Here is a 21,410-nt window from a genome sequence, read left to right as displayed (position 1 = left end):
GGACATTAAAAGCTACCGGGACATAAAGAGTATATGATCTTACCAGACACAGGTACGCCCAGGGTGGCCTCCGCTCCCTAGACACTGTAGTGAGAGAAACACACATCTTATTAATACCCTCACACGTATGGTTACAGCGCCATTACATGGTGCAATCTCAATTCCATTTAAGTGCAGCTTCCCTTCCCTAGTAGATCCTGTTAGACCTTGTCCCCAGCAACCAGTGCTTGTGGGAGGCGACTAATAAGAGCAGTCAGGCTTCCAGACTTTGTGGAGACGTGTCCAATGTGTTTACATTGACTCTTTTCACACTCTGCCATCAGAAAGGCGCAATACTGATGGATACATCAATAATCACCAAACATGCAAAATAACGTCTCGTTCTTTCGAAAGCAGACCTATCGGCAATGTGCAATTGCCCTTCATACTGCGCATAATTTCAAGAATGCTTCAATGTAATGTGCGTATGGCAAAGGATAACACCTTTCAAGATGTAAGTTCACATACCAGGATGTCTTGAAATCCAGCCTCGGACATGCCTTGGGTGTGGACGTAGTGTAGGTCAATGTTCCTTCAGATTCACAGCTCGTGTGGTTGAAAATGTCGAGAACTCTGGAGGAGAAAAAAGTGGGTATCTTGTTGCTATCGTTATCACTTCAGAAGTGATGACTCTGACAAGTATAGATAGCTCTAATTAACGATGTGAAGTGAGGAGAAGGTAAATCGCTATAGAAGTACTCGAAGAAGTAAGTAGAGAGAACAACTTCCGGCTTTCGTCTTTTAAATGTAAAATCCTGATCTACGTGCCGTACAATCTACAATTTGTCAGCATGATATTTTAGAAAATAATGCTAGAAATTTGCAATACGTTAAGTCATCAGAAACATGTACTCCAATAGTTAACGCAAAAAGGTTCTTATATTCAAAACGCGGAAACAGTTTCTGTTATCTGACCTGCGGTCATTATGCATTGTCTGTTGGAACTCACGTGACCATTTCGCTCCTCACGTCATATGTGACAAAAATCGGCCATATGTTTGAAGACCAAGCACTTCAGTACTACAAATAGTATGTCTTCTGACGTATTACAAACAAATTCAGTGACTGGTAAATTGTGTTGGCTGCGATTTTACAAACTTTTTGTTTGATTCTAACCATCGAAGGTGACTTTTGGAATGCCCCGATGATTGTTTTGCGTTGGTATTCTCCTTTAAACTCATGCAAGTTTACATGTATGTTTTAAGGCAAAATCATCTGTGAAATGTGATTTCTCAACTTACTGATCACTAGGGTAGGCCACGTAGATGAGCCACGAACAGCGGTTGATCTTGACGTCACAACACGCGTCAACATTACAGTGCAGCAGTTTGAAAGACTCGGTGTCGAGGTTGTATGTCCACAGACCACCAGCAACATCACAAAACACTATCGTCTCTTAAGAAGAAAAATATAAGGATCTGAATTATTAAGATGTACATGTAACAGATGATGACAGTATATCCTGGAATCGGTTATCTCAAGGAATCATGATGACAACAGGCTTTTGTTTCTAAACACGGTCTTTTGACTCTCCTTTGCTTTTAAATTTGTTTTGTTTTATAACAATTTTAAAAAGTATAGTTTCTTTATTATGGCAACTGAGTAATCCTTAGTATCGATAGTGAAACATTTAGAAGAGTTTATCAGAAACTGAGTAACATATTAATGTTCAAGGACAGCCTTTTTAGTGCGCAAGTACTTAAAAGTACACAAATATTATTTGTAAAAACGAATCATGAAAAAACAAAGTTGGCATTGGTAAAGCCATGGAATTGCAGAAAACGGGCCACATATCATTTCATTGTAAAACAAATAATGATGCAACGGGTAGGTAATGACTGAAATATGTGTGAAATACCTGACACACGAAAACTTTTTGTCCCCTGAGCCATCAACTCGATAAATGACAAATAGTGTCACAAATGTACAAGGTCATCAAGCTGAACAAGGTTCGGTATATAATCCATATACACACCATTGTCAATGACGCCTTAATGTTGATTGGAAACTTCACTGTGGTCTCCATTTGGATATTGTTGCAATCTGAATAAAACAATAACCTGAAGGGAAACAGAAACTAACTGATTACCGAGAACACGATTTACTGTGATTGTCTCGTCAATGTTAGACCAAATGTCAAGTAGGGTTGCCGTTAATGTCTACCTGCAATGTGTTTAGTGTCATTCTTTTCTGCTTGTAACACCAGCTGTTTTCACACGCTTGCTTGTTACAGTTGGACTTAATCAGCTGTTACGGTGAATAATCTGACAAACTATATGTTGTCTAATATGTATGTGTGCTACTGACTTTGCCCGTCACATTGGCGGTCTGGGTCTGATTGCCCAGTAGGTGTAGTTGTTAAAGCAGATTTGAGCATCTCCTCGCTTCATTTTACTGTGACATTACTAAAAGCTGAATAGAACTACACTCATTCACTCACTCAATACGGCTGAACCGGAATGAATTTATGTCGCGTGTTCACTGGTCAAACAGTTTAACAAACTCTTTAACGATCAAGATCAGCTACCTTCACACGCAGACACAGGTATTATGGTTAAATAATCGTCGTCGCCATCTGCTTAATGTTAACTGTAAGAGGACTTGTTGCTTCTACATACCAAGTGCCTCTAAAAATTATTGTGAGTGATTAATAATGCAACTTGCTGTTGTGGACAACAAATATGTACACTATGCAAAGAGAATTGATACTAGCCCGTTATAAATTCTGACTTACCCAGCACATGGAATTCTGAATAAAATTGGGCTAGCGTTGGCGTCAAAGCTGTACATCAAACTGTCTCCGTTAAGGTCGACCATGGAGATGAAATTCACACCAGCATGATATCCAGTGCCAGTCCCTGTACCATCAAGGGGACCTTATAGAGGGCCAACACATTACGAATGACGACTTCGTATTAATAGAAAGTATGCACGATATACAATATTCATTTTCAGTTGGTATGCACAGAGACCTGTGGTCATGTTTGTATGTTTCAATGTAAATGTACTGCTGTATTATGCTACACGCACACGCACAGGTGCGCACACACGCACGTGTGCAACACAATTTAAACATTAAGATTTCAGAGTTGTATGTAGAAACTCTCATTTCCGAGGATGTCTGACGATTATCATTTCATCATGGTCATACTGTTTTGGTTAAATAAAAAATATATATTTGTGCGAAATATATTTAGGAGATAAACATCATGTGTTGGCCAATTTCCGGGTGTTATTGAGTATTTGAAGCACGGGAATACATTTGGAACCGACGGCGTCGACTTCAAATACTCAATAACACCCGGAAATTGGCCAGCACATGATGTTTATCGACATTGTAAACAAAAAAGTAAACCAAAGGGTTTTACTGTCTGCACTCGTTTACATCGAGTACGGGTACAGCAGTGAAGTGTCATTAGCTGGCCGTTTCTGCTAGTTCCCATGGTAGTATCTGGAGCTGCTCTTTTCTGGGTAATCATAACTTATTGACAAACTCTCGTTGAGTCCCCGATGGCAAACGCAACTCAACCACGGTTAGGGGGTTATTCCTGATGTAGTGGATGATTTAGTAAGAGGCAACGGATCCGGTAACTGTAAGGGCGCTGACACTGGAATCCGTTCCTATACTCGCTAGGATTGTACCGACAGGGTCAACCTGAGCAATGTCAGAGGACATGCATCCAGCCACCAGCACAGCACATCCTTCGACTGTTTGACATTAAAGAAATTAGTTTAAATGCACATATTAAGAACGTGTTCTTCAGATTTTCTAACTCAGTGGCATTCTACATGACAATGGACAACGTCAATATAAACTGAACACTTCTCACACCAGTTGTATAGAATTTGTAGGTCAGACATACAAACACTAACTACGAGGACACAAGTATATGAACATAATGGAAGCCATTTATGACAGAATGTGCAAAATAGATATTGTTTGTATTTATTTCATACGTCTCTGTGCTCGAACATTCCAACAAATCACAGATTCAACAGATCGAATCATGTATTTCCAGAAGCCAGTTCAGTCTATTTGGTACCAGCTAGCTCTTATATTGCTTGACTACACTTACGTGGAGGACAATCGTCGGGCTGGGCATCTATCAATTCATTGAGGTCACTGATCAGGTCACATAAGGTGCTGTTGATGTTGAGTACACTTGCTTCAAAGCAATCTGGATCCTCGGGAGCTAAAACGTAGAATCCGTTGTTATGACAGGCATGATCGTACAGTCTAAATGTCAATATACTAGCAAGTCAGACGTCATGTGTATCCATGACAAATTCAGAACTTGTCTTTGTTGATCTTTGGTCTTCTATCACAAGTTAGTAGACTTACTGGTCAACACTCAATCTCTTTACATTTCATTTCTCCAGCTTACGTTCAAACGAAAGATTAAAACACGAACCTTAATGTAGAATATTTTACACATGACCGCCGCCATATAGCTGGAATATTGCCATGTGCGGCGTAAATCTAAACTCACTCACTCACTGAAGGTATGCCTCAAGTACATGCTGTAAGCGTATAACCCAAGGTACTTCTGTGGTGCTGGGTCATTAGTCATATGACATCCCACGGGGTACCCATTTTCTGCTTGGTCAACAGAGGTAATTATTGACATATGGAAAGACTCATCAATGGCGCGTTCTGTCTGTTGCAGTATGGAGACTCAGCCCCGGCGACATGCAAAGCTGGGATGCTGGCCAGCGACTACCTGCTACCCCAGAGGATCATTCAATAGTACCAGATGACCCCCGAGATGTGGGAGGCGAGAAACAAAGTGTGGCGATAAAACGTTTACGTCTGAGTTCGAATGTTTATCAATGGTTCCTAAAGCCATTAACTAGTAATGCACATCTAGAAACACACACAAAGACTTGACATGCTGTCATTAACACATGGCGTTTTCTTTTTCTGCGCATGCTGAAATAGATACGTGTAATTGTTGCAGAACAATATTCGAGTTACAATGAGTGAGTAAGTTTAGTTTTACGCCGCACTCAGCAATATTCCAGCTATATGGCGGCGGTCTGTAAATAATCGAGTATGGACCAGACCAACCAGTGATCAATAGCATGAGCATCGATCTGCGCAATTGGGAACCGATGACATGTGTTAACAAGGTCAGAGAGTCTGACCACCCGATCCCATTAGTCGCCTCTTACGTCAAGCATAGTCGACGTTTATGGCAAGCATGGGCTTGCTGAAGGCTTATTCAACCCCCGACCTTCACGGGTCTATTCGAGTTACAGCTCTTTCCCAACGCATCACAAACATGGAATGTGTATCTATACGGTAACGGTTACGAACATGGGCTCAAGAAAGATCATCATCAACTGTGTTTCAACTTACTCTGACAAGGGCATTGCTCCTCGAAGATGTCAAAGACACACTGGAAGTCAGTACACTGGAAGTCAGTTTTATGTGTTTGCAGTTGTCCCAGGAGCTCTTGAAGCTTGTCTGGAAGCTCAGAGGGGGCAGGGTCACACCTCAGGTTAGGGACACACCTCAGGGATGGCGCGAGAGCAACCAGGAGAATAAAGAAGAGTCTGCTGTCGAATATTGTCATGGTGATTACGAGTGACTTATTACGTCATCCTCACGAGTTAATATAGGCAGTAGAAAGTTAGGTGGACCAATGACAATACAGACATGAATCGAATGATATCATCCATGTGGCCCGATGCTTTCTATTGGTCAGTTTAAACATTTCAGTAAAATACCTGCAAACCTCAGCCTCATTTTAAAAAGCCAAATAGATAGTGAAAATGCCATATGTTCATACTGATTTTCAAGCTTGAGAAGGTTTTTACCAAATATCGCATTTAATTTTACCTATTAAACGTTAAGACAGAAATTACACAAAATTACACGTCATTAGTGCAAATATAATGAAAAGACACATGTTATGTAGTAGGGTTCATTATAAGTAGTATATCTCACTTGTTTTGCTATTTCATTTCATGAGTATACAGACTGATAATGACTTGCATGTGTTAATATTTACAACCGCCATAGATTCGTTTAGCCTTTGACACAGTCTGGCATGACGGACTGCTCTGGAAATTACATCAGATGGACATCCGTCCAGCTCTCTGGCGGATCCTATGCAACACTTACACTGGAATGCAAAGACGTGTACTCGTCAACTACATGTATTCGTGCTGGTCCAGGCTCCAACGTGGCGTCCGACAAGGTAGTATTCTCTCTGCAAAACTGTACCTTATCTACATCAATGAGCTCCTTACGAAACTCGACAAGAGTTCCTTTGTAATGGATACACACGTAGCTGCTCCAACCCAAGCAGACGACATATCGTTGATATGTTCTATATCTGCTAATGTCCAGACAATGGTGTCTCCTTGTCAGGAATATAGTTCTAATGGCAATTTACATTTTCTCCTCTCAAGTGTAACATCATAATCTTCAACCCTAAAAGAAGACAGAATTGTCTCATTTAAATGCATGACAAAGGTGTGCCAACAACCAAATGCACAAGATATGTTGGAATAACTCACGAATCCAACTTTAGCAACCCAGAAAGAACAGAAAATGCAAGCTCCAAAATGAAGTCGATTGCAGTTATGCTGATAAGAGCAGGCGTACATCATAAAAGGACTGAATCCCACCACGTCCTCGAATCTAGTTAGATCAGTATGTATACCAAGAGCCACGTTCGGTTGCGAAAGGTCACTAAACGTCAATCTGTTACACGTGAGCGAGCACAACGCTTTTGCCTAAAGCTGTGCCAAGGACTTCTAAAGACAACAAGGGCAGGCATCTGCAACGCGCTCATCGGATGGTCTTCAATAGCATCTTACAGTGATACCAGAAAACTATTCTTCCTTGGTTCTCTGTTCAACAGTAAAAACATCTTTTGTCCTATAAACTGTTTGTATCACGCCTTTTCTTCATACAGACATTGCCCCACCAAGCAGCAACTTGGTTTTATTCCAGACGTTATCAACATTCTGCAAAAGTATCACCTTGTACAGTATCCAGACAACTTCATCTATTCCAGTGTGTTTGTGAGGCAATCGTCATGGAAAACGATTGTCAAGAAAACTGTTTTAGACCATGAGCTCTCACACTGGTATGAGCGCCTCATAACGGATCCAGACCTGAAGCAGTTCGACCAAATACGCCTCTCACCAACTTCACACCATGCCTGGCTATTAGCTGGGAGACGCCCGGAACTGAAGGATCAGTGCCAGTTACCTGTGCAGCCCTGTGCCGTCTGGAAACCAACCAGATTTGAGCATGATGATCCCCTGGTGTATGCCATATGTACCTGTGAGGTACAAGCAGAAACGAGAGACCATCTGTGGTGCGACCTGATCAACGTAGTTCCCGTGGACCTGAGTGAAAGCCTGCATAGCAAGGCAGGTCTGAACCCAGTTTGTTGTCTGCTTTCCTGCCGAACCCCTGTGACCCTGGCAGATGACGATCTGTGGTTGTAGAGAGAGATTGTTTTGAAGGGACTTTCCTCGCTCTGTGCATAACTCCAGTGAACTCTAAACACTAACTTATCCAATTATCGCATTTCCACACGTACTCTCCGATGGAGGAATAAAAGTGTGTGTGTGTGTGTGTGTGTGTGTGTGTGTGTGTGTGTGTGTGTGTGTGTGTATAGTTATGTTTATATACCAGTTTATATAACAGCAATTTAAAATATTGATTTCAGCGAAACAGTTTAACATGTATCTTCTATTATGTCGTTTGTTTTTGTAATAAAAGTTTGTTGGGCTTGTATCCCTTGTTTTATATAATTTTTCTCCTCGTCCTCAATTGTTGCAGAACTTCTTTATGACGAATCTCTTCTTTCATTTTATTGTATTTTTTTAGTTCACATAGTATCAAATGAAACTCTTCTTCTGAGATTTTATTATGCGGTGTTTGAGTGCGGTGGAAACATGATCTTCTATAGTGATTAACTTTGCCTCAGCAAGGATTCTAATTTCATCGTTTCAGTTTGCGGGATACAAATTTAAACACCGGCCCAGCTGTTCCTGTAACTATAGCTGCTAATTCAAGACCTAACACCACAGGTGCGGCTACGATTGTTGATAACAACCCAACTCCTACGGCTCCTAATCCCATACTAGTTGTCATTAGTGTGGTATCAGCTCCATCTACATACTTTAAAGCTCTATTGTATGTTTTATGTAGTGATGCTCGAATATCGCGCTCTTGTTCTAGCTGTCGTTTTGTTTCACATATCTGTTTCAGTCGAAACCCCTCTACACTCCCCTTTACATTTCCTTCTTCATCTAGGGCTGGATACAGCCCCATTCAGTGTGTCTATAATATATTTCATAAATTATTTTTAATTATCCGTCATTTATTTTTTTATTGATATATTTGAGGCTTATAAGGTTTAGAATATTGTACAAGTAAACTGGTGAAATATTAATATGTATGTTTTTATCTACAATACGAACTCCATCAGGACTTATTAATGGTTCATAGCCTTGTCTTATTATGATTCGGCAACGTTTATTCTCATGTCTTTTAAACCAATTATTCTCAGTCCATCAAAACGTATTCTTTGCACGGAAGTCTCTGTAAGACATACGTCTATAATTAATGTGGTATTTGGTTTCATTCTATAATTTGATTCCGGAAAAAATCACGTTGGTAATCGTAAGTACCGCGAATGATTAAACTGGTATTCAAGTTGACTGGCGCTAACATGTTGCCAGTGTGACCTGGTATTCGTAATACTTATATAGTATTATCTTTTAAGGGATTGAAGGAAGTGAGAAGGATCCCGTTGTTGGTAATTTTGGAAACGAAATCATTTTGATTAAAATAGATGTAAGAGTTGGTTAGTGTTATTTTAATTAACCATTCAAGCTCTGTAAAATCTGCTAGTGGCATCCGTTCGTATGCGTCGTCTTTAAAGTATAGGAGATATGGGGTACCTTCTTCACCAGGTGAATTGAATCACTTTGTGTCTCCTAATGTGCTACATTAGAGTGACTGCTTACCGTTCTTTATATAATTGTTAGAAAATAGTTTCAAATTGTTTTTCTGATAATGCTGCAGGTGTTACTTTCAAATCAATAAAACCTATGTGATCAGATATATATTGGTTACAGATATAGTTTCTTGCATGTTAACAAAAAACACCTTGTATGCTTGTACGTGCTTCATGCATCACCCGAATATAAATAGAGCAAACCTGATTCTCGTGTTTTTTATCCCAAGTGATAGTGATTCCTTTCATGAGTATAACACGTTCAGTTCTTGATCCACCTAGTTCAGTTCTTGATTCACTTGGATGGCCAGCGTTGAATTCTCCGGGAGTTTTTTCCAAGAGGGTGAAGACACCTTTGAATTCAGTAACCAACAGCAATATCGCGGTCACTCCGGGTTTACTAGTTAGCATGTGGGCTGCCATAGTTGAGACTGGTTTTATGATTACAGCGCGTCTCTGATATGGGACGTAATCCACGAGCTGGGTTCCGTTATTTACGACATTGTTTACGACATTGTTTACGTAGTGGTCTTTGTTTTCCGTGAAAACGTATGGTGGACTTAATGTTGTGTTGATAAGCCAATCGATTCGAGATGGTAACATGACCCACTTGTTGTCGTTAGTGAGCATTAGATAGTACGGGGTTTTTTGTTCAACGTTTATTCTTTCAAAGTCTTCTAAATCGAATAATTTACCACCGAAAGAAGGGTATATTCCCCATTCATCCTCATCGTTGCGAACTATATCGTATCGTTTGTTGCTGATAGATCTTGATGTATCTAGGTTAAAAGTACCACCAGAATCACCACCGACGGCGGGAACTTCATCGCGTTTGTAAATGCTGTTCATAAGCTTAAAAGCGTTTATTTTACCATCTATTGCTTAGTCATCAAACCATCTAGTATCACCTAGGTCTGATAAACCTAATTAATGCATTAATATTCGCATTCCTGGACCTTGATTACTAGCCTTTATTGTATATGAAATGTTACGCCTAAGTATCCTATAATTATATTATTATTTATTGTATCTAAAATTGATATTTTTAAGTCAGAAATATTACGATTTATCAATTTTTTATACTGTCTCGATGAAAATGACTCAGTTCGTCCATCATTGTATTTTAGTTTTTACCGGGACAGCCCTCAACAACGCGGAAGGGTTGTCACGTTTTATGTTACACGTTGTGCTAAGCTGATCGAGATAGCTCGCGGTATGGAACTAGCTCTGGTAATTTCCTACCGGTGACGGTAATATTAGGTTTTATTTCTTCTGATGGTAATCATAGTATATTCGCCAATAGTCGGCCTAGTCTCAGTTTGTTTACACTGTTGTTAATCAACACCACTGTTCCTTTTGAGTCATTTATTTTAAGTTCAGCTCCTAAGGGTTTGAAAATTTCATCGTTGAGAGAACACACGCTGTAGTGTCCATCGGTTATTAGGTTTCTGGCTCCACTGACAAACATCTTATTATTATTTTTATTAATGTTTGTCCATCATGGGTAGCAGTTTATGTCACATAGTGCTATTTCGAGTTGACCAGACGCGTTATCAATAGCGTGTGTAAGTTGAACGGCCTCACCGCTCTTTATATCTGGAAGAGTAATGTACATATTATCATGTTTATATATTATATAATAATAATGTGTATAAACCCGAAATACGTGACCCAAAAAACGATAATATAAAAGCCTCCGACTTCACACACATGAACATCGTAGTTAATGTGGATGGTTCGTATTTCAAAACCCAGTTTGTAGATGTGTTTGGAAAGTATAAGCTGTTAGTCACTGATGAGAAATCTGTCCAATCTGGACTAGATGCTGTCTGACGTTGACAGACACTAGGCCTGATGCCTTGAGTAAATAAGTTTTCACGTTTCACGTATACCACCAGATCAGGCGTATCTTCATGGAGATCAGCGCTCCACTTCCGCAGTACAAGGCGTGGAATGTAACGAACAACCCGTATGATAGACGGGCTTACGAAAGGATTTGTAATGAATTTGGAATTGGTCCTAAGACCGATTGGCGTTTACCAGGTATACACCATGGTTTAGGAATTCCTTACAGCAATGGGCTTTCAGTAAAAACCATTTAAAAAAGATTTACTAACAAACTTTATGAAACGAAAAATGTTCAGTACGGAATTTGTTTCCATGCTTTAGATGATATTGTTCCTAAACCTACCACACATGAACCAAAACCAGTGAAAGATGGCAGTGATGATTTAGTGAGACGAGGTATACTCAGGCAGGACTTTGCTCTGTCGAGTAATGAATGGAGAGATGATTGTATGTATTTTAAAGGCGATGTTGCTTTCACTGTCCAAAAAGTGGAGCAGCCTCCCAGTTCGGAAGATGATTGGAAAATATTTATGCTGGATACATCGAAAGGAAACACTTGCGCCGGTATTATTCGTTTAAACGATTCGATTATAACGTACATGTGGGCTGTTCTCGGGGCTCAATCGCAGACGCGCTCCGGTATCATAGGTAGTGGTACCGCTTATGACGCGCAGAAACAGTTCGAGGCTAACACTGAGGATACTATTGGATCACCTGTAGATCTACCTAGTGCGATAAAACGATACCAGGACGCTTTGCAATATGCCAGGTCAAAGTCGGCTACGTGTTCGGTGTGGGCTTATACATGGCTCCGAGCGATATGCGTCTGAGAATCAATAAAATAACGGGCTACAACAATGAAATAATCAACGCCACGGCCAATCAAAAATTGGGTGTTAACACCGGTTACGCTACGCTATGAGAGTACGGTATGAGATGAACGAAGATTCTAGATTTATCAATACTCAACACCAGCGCGAAAATCATTCTGTTAGAACTTTTAAGGACGTAGATGAAGCTATGAAGGAATACTACGTTTTAACGGGTAAACAACTAGAAGCATTAGGTAATGAACCAACGGTTTCTCACTATTACACTCCTTCAGAGGGGCAGAAAGATCGTGAGTTGGTCTTCTTGGCACTGGGGGTAGCAACGGCAATGTTAATTGTTAAACAATCAGACTAAATATTATATAAAAAATGAGAACAGCAAAATTGTTACTGTTGTTTTCACCGTAAAGGTTATACAAACTATACGTGTTCTGTGTGTGGTATAGGAGACAAAGGTCATTACCGATTATGTAAAGCTCATGGCGCGGATAAAAAACGATTTCAGCTTATTTATGAGAAGAAAAAAGACTACATCAGCGAAGTTAAACGTTTCTTAAAGATAAATGTATAAATATATGTATATTTCATCCCTGTAGGATGATTCCTCACGTACGAACCCTCTACGTGGCCCATTTTCCAAGAAGTATGGCTTAGGTTCCCCGTCTTTGATATCCACTCTATCGACATTGTACGTTTTCATAGATCAGACAGGATCTGTAACACGTTTACGGGTGTCTTCCTCGTATTCACCTGGTTGATATAAATATCTAACAATCGCGCGATCTGGATTTTTTTTTTCTACGGGGTGCTGCTGCTTCTGATACAACGGATTTCATACGGATTGCTTCTACTGGTCTCTTATTGAGTGGTCTTGTTACTTCGTTGTTCATAAAGTCAACTACCCGAGGAAGTCGCACTACCCATTCAGTATTTCTATGTGGGGGCCCCAATACTAAATCACGTGAATATTGGTGTGCAAACAAACGTTTGGCTATAGAGCGATTGAATCTCTCAACTATGGCTTGACTTCGATGTTCTCCGGCTGCACCCCTCTTTATCTTGACATTGTGTTTGGCTAGCAGTTGTGACACACAACAAATTCTCGATCTGGATCGACTTGCAGCTCTGAGGGCCACGTCAGCGGACTGCGTTTGTATATTCGTTCGAATCCGCGGGCTACTTGTGTCGAATCCTTCGCGGTCAAGGGTTCGGCTTCCACATATCGGCTGGCTACATCTACAACTGTCAGGGCGTACTTGTAGCTATAGGTTTTACCTCTGACAGTATCGTGTGGAAGAAACAAGTCAGCCTGGTGAACTTGATTAGGGATATGAATACCGAATTGTCTCCTAGGTATATATTTTGGTGCCGGTAAGCATATTTGCCATATAGCCTGTTTCTGTAACCAGGCTTTGGCTTTTTCTTCCAAAACACGTACGGCTTTAGCTATTTTTTTTAATAGCGTCTGTCCCTTTCCAATATCCTTGCGGGCTGTAGTAAATTTTCTCCATTATAAATATGTTATTCAAATATTTTTATGACCATAAGCGTAGGTATTAATACCATCCCAAGCTATCCATCGTTTTGTATCCATTGGTGATAGAGACATCTTATTTAAAGGCAACCCGTATATCTTATGTCCATGATTACGAAGTGTATTCATCTGGTGTTTGAAAGTTGTTGTTTTTTCTCGAATAGAGCCTGTTTGTATAGGGTATGCTTAATATGTCGTTTCACCACATTCTTTTTCACACCTTTAGCCTTTCGTATTTCAGCGTCGTGTGCATAGGAATGTCTCTCGGGTAGTCACTGGTATACAGGTGCATATTGGTGTTCATATCCTCGTGCACGTCCTCGGTTTGAATCTTCATCAGCAATGAATCCGTATCCGTGTACAACACTTCACATCTGTCTCCGTACTGCTCGTTGTAGTAGAAATCATACATCAGGTGTTTAGATAAGTCTAGAATACTCATACCAACATAAACCGGTCGGTTAAGTTTAATGTGACTCTTTTTCATATGTATAGCTGCCAAGTCATCGTCAAAAATAGTACTTCTATTGTACGCTGGGCTGGCTATCAGTTTCCTGAGCTTGTCTTCCTTGCTAGATCGGACTAGCTTCACATTAACTCGTTTTCTGAAATTCTCCATCGTTTTTCCGAATACAGAGTTGTTCATGATGTTACGGTTAAAGATTTACCGTGACAAACAATGTAAGAAATCCCCTGTGAACCAGCAAAACAGAACAAAGACAAGTCGTAAACGTTCAAATATTGTATGATTATGCAATGAGAGCAAAGTATACAAAGTCACAAATCAATAATCACAATATCGATTTCAAATACAATACAAACGCGGCAAAATCTAAGGCAATGGGTCACAAAATATATAGTATAGCAAACTCACCAAAGTCTTGGTGTGAGAGAGAAACAGTCATGCAGAATGTAACACAGCGAGCGGTCTGACAGCAGTAGATGCAGTGTTGGCAGAGGCAGAATGATAAATTCCAGCGAATGAATATGAATGTGTGTATCTGTGTCGCTCACAACACGGCAGCTAGCATTTGTATACATTTTGAGTCGTTTCCCGAAAGTACGAGCACTTACTGCCATCGCCAATACTGTAGCTCTAGCAACGCCCCGGAAGTAGCAAACAGGAAGTCAACGGCAGATTATTCCCGAACAAGCCTGCAGCCAAAATTCTAAAAATGCGGATCATCCATTATACGAAATGTGACCCATCATATTTATTATTCAAAACACTAAACATTGTAACCCAATAATAATTATTACTGAATTAATAGCAAAATATACAGAAAATACACAGTCGTAACAATGAGTTTATACAGGTTTTTCTCAAAGTCGTTGGTGGCCAGCTTTCTCAAGTCCGTGTTCAAACTTCAGTATTCTATGTACTTTAGTAAGTTTCATGCCAAGTGATGAATATAGTTGTAAATTACGGTAGTGAACGATACTTTGTTTTTGCTTTTTCTTGTTTGTTTCATTAAATTAGGTGCAAGTTTTTCTACATTTGTTAGTGGTCCATTCATCAGGTTATGTTGATACTCAGACATCCAGTTTTGGTTAACCCATAACCGTTCTGGTGCCAGGAGGTAACTGTTGTGAGATCTGTGCAATTCCTCTGGGTAATCTAAGTCCACTCAGGTGCAATGCTCATGACGTCCATCTGCTGGTCAGGCAACCATTCGAATCTACCCGTAGGTAGATACTGGCTCATGGCCCAGCCGTACAGATTGTTGGCATCCAGGCAGAGTAGGTGGTTCAAAGGTTTCTTAGGATTGTATCCTTTCACGTACTTGTTATTTGCTTTAGCATAACATTTCCATACCATGGAAATACCACCGCATAACCCTTTCTCAATAAACAGATGCATAACATAATCTGTGAATAATTCCAATTCAATACTGGTATTCTTCAGTAATGCATCCCACGAGAGTTCAGGACTCGAAAAATACAATGCAGGGTCCAATCCATATTGCTTTGATTATGTTTTTCTAAATATCTCAAAAACATCAGCTAACAGTAACACATCTGTTTTTAAATATAAATCATGGTAATCACCCAGATTCTTACACTCAAATTTTTCCCATACCATTTTAGCGTGGTCGTAATCATCTTGTGAGACAGACGCATCAGAAAGCTTATTGTAGATTTGGTCAATGGAAGGTAATTGTATCTCATTAAACTTGGACCAGCCATCCATGTATTCATACGAGTAGATTCCCTTACGTAGCAGCAAAGCTCTGGTTTCATCTTCTGTGTACCGATTAGTTACAGCTTAGGTTATTAGCCTTGACCAAGCTGTCTAGAGAAGACAATAGAAACTGAACACAATCTATGAATCTCAACCTGTTTAGTTAAAAGGATATTTATCTTTCCGTGTTGTTTGGGATACATGATATGTTGCCGTTGCCTTTTGAAATGCTTGCATAATCAAGTGTGAATCATACCCGGGTAGATTGTGAAATACCACTGGAATGTGAATAAGTTTATGATTTATTCTTAGCTTCAAACTACATTCATTATGAGCTGCACCTCTGTATTTACCTGTCATATGACCGTGACCACTAACCGAATCCCCATTCAGAGGTTTACAACAAACATGACAATGTGTGCTTTTATTGTGAGTTTTCCGATCTGCTTGCGTTATTCGCACTAATATTTTATTGTACAACTTTTTCGTAATCTTTTTCTCTTCTTCTTGTAAACATTTCAGACATTCTTCGGCTGCACCTGGGCCTGTATAAATAACGGGAGGGCTAGTTTGACCATCGTAACGAACGACCACACATCCAAACCAATGACAATGAGCCACTCGTCTTCGTTGATGTTTGTAGCCTTGCTCCACAGCCGCTATCGATATAAATGGGCATATTTCTGGCTTTCTTCATGACCAGTCACTTCCTACATGCAATTGCACAAATGTGAATTTTCACAGGTATATCCATATGGAATGGCGACTTTGCAATGCATTAAAATGATACTTTACCAGCCTGACTGTGCGAGGATCACCCGAACCCCCTCTGCTGCATTTCAGTATGAATTTGTAAAAAATAATAATAATATGAACATGTCCAGGGCGTGATGGAAAATGATGCTTTCAAACTTCTCTGGAATAGGCCCATATACAGCCTTATTTTGTTTTGATAACAAACCTGATCTTGCCCTTGTTAATAAATCCAATGACTTTATTTATATCATTCAACGTTTTCTGTCCCCTTTGACAAATACATGATTGACAAGATTCAGGAAAAGCATGATAAATATGCGGACCTCGCCCTTGAAATGTGTCGCTTGCATCCCAAGTTCACTGTCGTCAGGCTCCTCATTGTTCTCGGTGCCCTTGGTTTGGTACCTCCAGTCCTCTTGGCGCAGATCAAGAGAGTGCCCGGGTACTCCACCGGGAGCACAGCCCTACTGAGTAATGCAGAAGGTTGCAGTGTTTGGGACACTACAGAATATACGGAAAGTTCTTAGTGGGCTCGACTTGGCAGAGGTTCCTGGGAGAAGTCCCAATCGCTGTGTGGGCTGCGTGTAGAGTTTGGCAAGGGCCCTGAGTTGATGATGAGCCTTACAAGCTTCATAATGCCAGGACAACATAATAATAGTTCCTCAGTGTTAGCAGCATGTTGATCGCATATGTTCAAGCTGCCTTTTCGATATTTTCACTGCACGTCCGTACTCTTTTCAAATTATTATTGCTAAAATTGAAGAAATCAATAAATTCTGTCAACACGAGTTGGACACAATCACACGAAGAGTCCCTTAATTTCTTGTTTGGATAGCATCTCATAAAGACATGGCAAACTTGCCTGTCAAGAAAACATCGAGTAAGAGAAATCAGTTACTTTGACGAAATGGAACAAAAACTAACCCTGAAATATTGTCAGTTAGCGGAGAAAAATCGATAATTTGTACATTATAATCTCATAAATGTAAATTTATATTATCTGCTTAGGTCAAAAGTATGAATTTATAATTTAGTGATGTGGTGGAACAGTTGTGATATGTTATATACATGTACTTATTTTGGTGATACCCGGGAGGATGAGTAGTAAAAGCGATGTATTATTGATGCCGAGAAAATATCTTGTCACACATGCAATGTTAAATGCTGCCATTTCCACATGTTCAGTTTCCAGAATCTTTTAGAATATACACAAGGTGTCGATTCTTTACATTCGTTTTGATAATATGGGACAATAATTCATTGTCGATGTACTTTGTGATGGATGTGCGTATGTTCATCACCTTGACAATTATGTAACATGGAGGCGGAATTTCATTCTCTGGCTTCCTTTCTAATGCAGAATACAGTTGGGCCACTATAATACTTTTGCTTTTGCTATACTACTGCCTGTTTAGCCTCTGGAAACCTCGCCGTCATTTGACGGATTTTTACAAAGGTCACAACACACTGGTTATATTTGACCTTTGATCTTAATGAACGGTTAGATGCATATAATATGCACGAAATACAGTTGTTATTATTAAAGAATCTCCCAGCTGAAACAGATCACGTCAGAACATTTTTCAACATCAACGGACACTCCAAATATCTCGTAGAAAGAACCGTAGCCTCAAGTCTCCAGCACCAAGATGGACACCCTCCTAAACCTTGAGCCTTCTCGTATCAGAATCAACATACCCTACTATGGCCAGATCATTCAGCACATACCCATATGCCCATTGTCTGCACATCTCGTCCTCTCATCACATGCTTCTTATTCATTTATGGTATGCATATGCGACACTGGCCTCTTTTACAAATTAGTATTTATAAAAACTGATGTATCTTGTTTCTATCAGTTCACCTGACGAAAGGGCAGGGAAAAGTCCAGAAACGTTGGGACATGGAATTAACAAACATTGTCATCCATAATATTTATATTTTACATTCACACATCAGAGGCCATGGTTACACATCACAGGACATGTTCCCACATCACGGGTCATGTTCACAAATTACAGGTCATGTTCACACATCACAGGTCATGTTTACAAATCATGGGTCATTTCACACATCACAAGGCATCACTGCTCCTTTGCCAACATATCAACACCCTCCCCACAACTCCACCCCTCCCACCTCCTAGTCTCAATGTCAACCTATGACCACCTCTCTCCACATGCCCATCCATCAAACCTCATGACTCCATTGCCAACCTGTGGCCACTTATATCCACATGCACACCCATCTTACCTCGTGTCCCCATGACTATCCTATGGTTACTTATCTCGATGCCCACTCACCCTACATCATGGCTACACTGCCAACCTATGGCCACCTGTCTCCAGCCGGCACATCCTACATCAAGGCTACACTGCCAACCAATGGCCACCTTTCTCAAGCCTCCCAACCTACATCATGGCTACATTGCCAGCCTATGGTTACTTATCTCCACAAGCCCACCCATCCTACATCATGGCCCCATTGCCAGCCTACGACCACCTTTCTCCAAAAGCCCATCCATCCTACCTCATGGCTCCATTGTTAACCCACGACCACCTCTCTCCACATGCAAACCCATCCTACATCATGGCTACATTGCCAACCTATGTTTACTTATCTCCAGATGCCCACCCATCCTACATCATAGCCCCATTTCCAACCTATGACCACCTGTCTAAGGCCTACCCATCCTACAACATGGCTACATTGCCAACCTATGGTTACTTATCTCCAGATGCCCACCCATCCTACATCTTAGCCCCATTGCCAACCTACTACCACCTTTCTCCATAAGCCCACTCATTCTACCTCGTGGCTCCATTGTCAACCCATGACCACCTGATTCAAACCAACCCATCCTACATCATGGCTACATTGCCAACCTATGGCCACCTGTCTCCACAAGCCTTCCAATCCTACATCACTGGCACCACATAGCCGCCAATTTCAGCATGGTCAGTCCTTGTGCCATATGGCCACAAGCACGTGGTCACCTTTCCGTCAACATGCCACCTCGCGAGTCCTTGACATTGTTAAATCCAGACAGTCATAATAGACAATGTATAATGACTAATGTATCTACATAAAAATCTTTAGTACGCGTGTATTGATGCATTGCCACATGGAGGGAGGGGCCAAGGTACACCGTAGCAGCTGTTAGCCACTTCCTGGTACATATTGATATAGGTCAAACTTATTAGGACTTATTAGATGAGAAATTAATATTTCTTTAAATTTTCTGGATTTTCTGTTATCTCGGTGTATGTACGTATATATAAAAGTATTACTATTACTTGGACTATAAAACTTTCATTCATAATTTAATGTTTTGGTGTACCAAAAACACACAGTTATAATGCAAGGACAGTTTAAGGTCAAATCAAATCTACACAGTTTAAGAACATTATCAGAGAATTACAGCGGAAACAAGATTGCTATAACACTCACTGTAAACCAAAAGTCACTGTGTTCTTTAATGTTGAAAAACATGATTGAATGGTATTAGATTCCCCGAAACTGCAAACTTATTCGCTGCGTATTTTCGGATATGAAAGTCGTTCCCCTTTCATATCATGTTTATGTCCGTCGTGAAATAATTTTGCTTTGTCGCGAGCTTTAGCGAGAAATAATTTTGCTTTGTCACGAGGTTTAGTGATAAATAAATTTGCTCATCACGAGATTTAGCGAGTGACAAAGCAAAATGAATTCACAAGGAGCATAAACTTGACTTGAAAGGGGAACGTGTTTTGGACCCTATTTATTACCCACGTTCTAAGAAATGAAAATATTGTTTACAAAAGCAATATTTGGCTTTCCTATATGGAACCGCTCAACGCGGGACAATACGCCACACTGGTGATTGGAATGTCAACCGCTTCACTCCTGGAAAACTGCTGCATAGAGGCAATGTAGTTGCTTTAACTAAAACAAACAAATTAACCAAAGTGTAATTCTTTTCAATTGGGGCTTGTTTGCAAATGCATTATTGTTTTAATCTAAATCTCGCCTGCACCGTCACAACGTCAGTTGGCCATCACTGTCGGGCTAGTTGTTAATGTTGAGGCGTGTTCACTAAAAGGCAGATAAAAGGAAGCATTAGACGCGGCACACACATCAGTAGAAGCCGAACGTGAATAACAGGGAATTGTATGTCTCAAATTGTTGTGTTGGAGGACGAGTCATTGTAAATAATACGAGGACGTTTGGCGTAGGACGCCTGCTCACCTCGGCTTGGAATTCCCACTTGTCGAGATTCAATGTTTATGTTGAGTCCACTGTAAGTTGGGCATGAAACAAAACTGCCAACAACCTCGAATGAAGATGAATTCATGCCTATTGTGTTCTGACTCACAGAAGTGTTTTTAACATGAGAAACCACAGGAGGCATTGCACTGGCAGTAGACCACGTGGTTTGTTCAGGACAGTTGAACGCGGCTGACAGTGGCAGTAGAACACATGGTTTGTACAGGACAGGTGGACGCGGCTGACAGTGGCAGCAGAACACATGGTTTGTACAGGACAGTTGAACGCGGCTGACAGTAGCAGTAGAACACATGGTTTGTACAGGACAGGTGGATGCGGCTGACAGTGGCAGCAGAACACATGGTTTGTACAGGACAGTTGAACGCGGCTGACAGTGGCAGCAGAACACGTGGCTTCTGAATTCATGAATGTATAGTGTGCTACCCTGAGTAGACAAGCAACCTAGTTTAAATTGAGGGCGCTTGATAACTCTGCGTGTTTTCCAGCCCTTTCAAATCTCGCGCGCTCAGCAGAGTGAACGTCTTTTGTTCACTCTTTGTAAAGAATAACGTTGAATATTATTCTGCTCTGTTCCGAAAGTAGATGTTTCAATGCTATGTCATGCAAGCTTTGTTGTTAAATGTATTCAGTTTTGGTGTTACTTCAGGACTGCAGTCAGAGTATGATCTTTCAAAAACTAACGGTTCGAAATACACATGAATAGAAGTATATCTAGAAAACTGATAAAAACTGATAAAAACAGCACTATGAAAAGTCACATCATTTGGGAAGAGACAGCACCGAAAGTAATGTAGAGGCTTAGAATCTGCTTATTGAAACAGTTCTATTGTGCCCTGTTCCGATAGAGAACAGATTTAAAAAAATTTAGGACTTTCACCTCGTCATTTCAAAATGCATAACCTGTGTTAGGTCATGTAACATAAAGAGAGCGTTTTATCTCAGTCCAAATGTGTACTCGCAAAATATCA

At 40.4% G+C, this 21,410-nt stretch overlaps 1 protein-coding gene across 1 annotated transcript; it reads right to left on the bottom strand.

The window, feature by feature from the left end:
- Positions 1–15: 15 nt before the first annotated feature.
- On the bottom strand, positions 16–5,615 carry LOC137277288 (uncharacterized). Its single transcript, XM_067808950.1, has 7 exons — positions 5,399–5,615; positions 4,116–4,232; positions 3,620–3,747; positions 2,203–2,245; positions 1,281–1,434; positions 508–612; positions 16–84 (listed from the first exon to the last, which is right to left on the bottom strand). Exons 1-7 carry the CDS (start codon positions 5,613–5,615, stop codon positions 78–80), a joined length of 771 nt encoding a protein of 256 aa, XP_067665051.1. The 3' UTR covers positions 16–77.
- Positions 5,616–21,410: the final 15,795 nt, after the last annotated feature.

The sequence above is a fragment of the Haliotis asinina genome, chromosome 1, assembly GCF_037392515.1.
Source record: "Haliotis asinina isolate JCU_RB_2024 chromosome 1, JCU_Hal_asi_v2, whole genome shotgun sequence".
Classification (NCBI taxonomy): Eukaryota; Metazoa; Mollusca; class Gastropoda; order Lepetellida; family Haliotidae; genus Haliotis; species Haliotis asinina.
The sequence above is the reverse complement of the archived record's forward strand: the minus strand, read 5'-3'. Positions and strand labels throughout refer to the sequence as shown.

What these genes read in the sequence shown, in the direction of transcription:
- LOC137277288 (XM_067808950.1), bottom strand. Translation starts at nt 5,615, where the DNA reads ATGACAATATTCGACAGCAGACTCTTCTTTATTCTCCTGGTTGCTCTC. An exon ending in TGACACTAAACACATTGCAG is followed by an intron (nt 1,435 to 2,202) that starts GTAGACATTAAC and finishes TTTCTTCTTAAG; the next exon opens with AGACGATAGTGTTTTGTGAT. An exon ending in GTGGCCTACCCTAGTGATCA is followed by an intron (nt 613 to 1,280) that starts GTAAGTTGAGAA and finishes TTTCTCCTCCAG; the next exon opens with AGTTCTCGACATTTTCAACC.